The sequence below is a fragment of the Coregonus clupeaformis genome, chromosome 33 (genome assembly GCF_020615455.1).
Source record: "Coregonus clupeaformis isolate EN_2021a chromosome 33, ASM2061545v1, whole genome shotgun sequence".
In the NCBI taxonomy this organism is placed as follows: Eukaryota; Metazoa; Chordata; class Actinopteri; order Salmoniformes; family Salmonidae; genus Coregonus; species Coregonus clupeaformis.
This window is the reverse complement of record NC_059224.1, coordinates 33,917,147-33,920,894: the sequence shown is the minus strand read 5'-3', so window position 1 is coordinate 33,920,894 and position 3,748 is coordinate 33,917,147. Positions and strand designations below refer to the sequence as shown.

General features: G+C 38.3%; 1 protein-coding gene across 1 annotated transcript; it reads right to left on the bottom strand.

Moving 5' to 3' along the window:
* Nucleotides 1-1,627: 1,627 nt before the first annotated feature.
* On the bottom strand, nt 1,628-3,377 carry LOC121549311 (5-hydroxytryptamine receptor 1B-like). Its single transcript, XM_041861174.2, has one exon. The coding sequence runs from the start codon at nt 3,336-3,338 to the stop codon at nt 2,181-2,183; it is 1,158 nt and encodes a 385-aa protein (XP_041717108.1). The 5' UTR covers nt 3,339-3,377; the 3' UTR covers nt 1,628-2,180.
* Nucleotides 3,378-3,748: the final 371 nt, after the last annotated feature.

Genomic DNA, 3,748 nt, shown 5'->3' with positions numbered 1-3,748 from the left:
CATGAATTAATGATAGCCTATATTATTTTTAACAATTAGCATTTGCAATACTGAGCTGTGAGAAGTGCCTTGAAGTGATGAGAAGGGAAATATTTTAAAAGCAACACTGATAGTGAACCTCATTTTATCTGGAGCATTTTCAGCAGTGATGTTCAATAATTAAAATGGTCTTTAAAGTCGTGTTCAATTATTAACTCATTAATATACCAGTCAAATGGTTGTTCAGTGTTCAAGGATAATGTTCACACCTGGCTTATGCCATAACACACTCTACTAGCCCTTTAAGTTTATCTGTTTTGTTACAGCATTCAGAAGATGGCTTTATCTCCTCTCCACAATTATGAGAAAATGATACGGCAAACAAATGTTATTACTATTTCCACATCATGATTTAACAATATTACACCTCTACAAGCGTTTGGCTGGAATATAGCAGTTGACCAGCATTATAATTTTTACCACAGTCTGTTCTGAATTATAACCTGCTATGTTATCTAATACTTTTGACTTTTTATTTGCATTTCCATCTGATGTTTCAAGTGCAAACTCACTATTACCATTCTTCTACCATCTTGTTTTTTCCAAGGAAAATGGCCATACCCTTAAATAGATTCCATTGAACATTTTATTTATTGTATTTCACAATAGCAGAAGTGATTTGTACTCCACTGGGATGGACCTCTACTCACAGAGTCAATGCAATTACAGGGCATTGCTTATGAGCAGAGAAGCTTTATTGTACAGCAATAGCTAATTTGGATCAAATAGAACTTCCATTACATGAGTACTTGGCTGTTACTATTGCATCTCTGTAGTTTACTATGGTTGTATTCCTCAAAGTGTGATGTTTACCAATCAAATATCAATGGCTTTTCAACATCTTATTATTTCTGTAAATTCTGTAATTTGATCTAGTACGTAACACATGCAGCCTGGAATGTAAAGGGAAAGCTGAGACATCTTTGAAACATTATCAATATGAGAAATGGTACTGTAGGTGAAGAAATGTGTTAGGTGTCTGTATTCTTGTCTGTCATTTGAGTTTGATTGGTATAATTCTACCAACAGCAGTATTTTGTAATACCCAGAAGGTTGCAGCAGAGTGAACTCACAGACAATTTAAGCAGCTCCATAGCAAAATATAACAAAAATTACACAAATAAACAAATACACACATACATGTTACAATGCATACGGATATAAATACATTGATTGAGGCTTGTTTGATAAAACAAGAGGTCAGCTGATAGTCCTGTTTGAAGTAAACAACATTACTCACAATAAAATAATAGTCCAACGATTATTTTTACATTGACCATGAGATTAAATGAGTGATGGTGTTTTATCATAAAATCCATGCTAATCTCATTAAAGAGTTGGAACAATGGAAAAAATACAAGAAATGGAACGGAAAAGGGTATCTGTAGGCACCAAGATTTGTGATGTGACTGACTATTATTTTCCTAAGGGGGAGGGGCCCTCCCAGATGGCTCAGAACCTATTTGTGCTTATCGTTCCCACATGAGTTAGCCTACAGTAAGTATGTGTCCCGAATGGCACTCTGTTCCCTACAGTGTGTACTACTTTTGACCAGGTCAAAAGTACTGCACAATGTAGGGAACAGGGTACCATTTGGGGCGTATCCTAAATCTGTCATACAGCGGTCATTCCATGAATGTTGAAATATTAAACGTTATATCAAGCCTCCATGTTCCCACTGTTTCTCCAAGTCAAAGAGCTACTGATATCCAACATATATTAACCTTTGATACCAATAATGCAAAAAATAGTTACTGTTGGTTTAGGGTTGGAATATGAATTGTATAGTCTGGGTGGGTGGTAATCTCATGACTAACTGACAATCATAAGGAAGGCAGCAGACTGTATATAGCCTAATTCTGAATAGATTGTTCAATGATTGCAGTAATACATTTTTGTTTAGCAAAATAAGCAAGTTTCCAAACATGCCTGCAGGCCATGTAGATAGGCTTTTGTATAATATAATGTTCCTGGGCTTTTGAAAGCATGCAAGATACAATACTGCACATGTTTGCAGGTTGATTAAGACTGAGTTAGCTAACATGTTGTAATTATTGGAGAGCTGCAGTTTGTGATGCTGCTGATATAGCTGAGTACAATTAAATGGGTTTGGCACCCTTTGTCTGGTAGGTAACTTATTTTCAGGACCTGCAACATCTAAAGCGTATTAGTTTGTGGAAAGCCTTTTTGAAATCCTCATTGGACATGGTGTAAATGATGGGGTTTATTAAAGAGTTAAGATAACCCAACCAAGTAAATATGTCAAATAATTCTGGATAGAAACATGACGCACAGACTGAAACCACTAAAGTGTAAATGAAAAATGGTAGCCAGCATATGATGTAAGCTCCGAGAATTATCCCTAAAGTTTTTGTCGCCTTTCTTTCCCTGGCAGCAGAGATCCTCTTCTTCTCCAGGAGTGCGTCGGATACAGTGACTTTCACATGGTTCACATTGGCAGGTGAGCTATTAGCCTCGCAAGAAGAGGTTTCGTTCGTCCCGTAATTTAGAGAGGTGGTGGATGCCACAGAATTTGTACCTGGCGAGTTTGTTATCAAATGGGCAGAAGTGAGTCTTTTCCCCGGTTTATTAGACGACTGTTTCAAGATTCTCTTTCGGGCTTCCACGTAGATCCTACCGTAAAGCGCTATGAGTAACAAAGTGGGAATATAGAAGGCTCCAAAAGTGGAATAAATAGTGTAGAAAATGTGATCAGTGTTCACATTGCAAGTGGTAACCTCCTCCGTTTTCACCTGACGCCAGAAGAAGGGCGGCAGTGAGATGGAGATGGCAATCACCCAGGCAGTGGCGATCATCCCCGCTGCGCGCGCTGGTGTGCGCTTCTTGGTGTACTCAACCGCGTCTGTTATTGCCCAGTAACGGTCCAGCGCAATTACGCACAGGTGAAGAATGGATGCGGTGCAACACGTAATGTCTGAAGACAACCATATGTCGCACATAACTTGTCCCAAAGTCCATGTTTGACTCACCGTGTATAGTGCGCTGATTGGCATCACCAATACCGACACCAGAAGGTCTGTCAGCGCGAGCGATGCTATCAGAAAGTTTGCAGGCGTATGCAGTTTTCTGGATTGATAAATAGTAGCAATAACGAATGCATTTGATAATGTTGTTGCAAAAGTTATCAGAGATAATGTAACTGCTAAACCGGCTTGGAAAGCCAAACTATCCTCCTCCTCTCCTTTAGTCGTAACATTTACATTGGTATCATTGGTTGACATATTCCAGAACTCTCCATAAATAAAAGAAGTTGGCTCCAACTGACTGGCGTGCTCCATCCTTCGACACTCTTTTGACAGATGTCATTGAGCTTTGAAGGAAAACCCTTCAAAAAGGGAGCACTAGGACTGCTTATCCAACGTAAACGTCGCATTTATTGTCATCTTTTCCAGGTTATGCGCAGCTCCATCCCCTTCGGTGTCCATCAGACTCACATTGATTATCCAACAATCACACGAAAAAAATGTGAACCCTTCTTCTTGAAATATCCTTTGCCTTTAATTTACTTAGTTTGTTATACATTCAGCTTTTCAATGAAATGTAGATATGAGAACATTCCCATTATATATATTATTGATAGTCGTTAGTTTGCCCAATTAAACGTGCATTTGTTAATTATGTAGGCCTATCACAATATTGATACAAATATTTAAAGAATGATAATGATCTGTAGTAGTTTGCTTTCTTT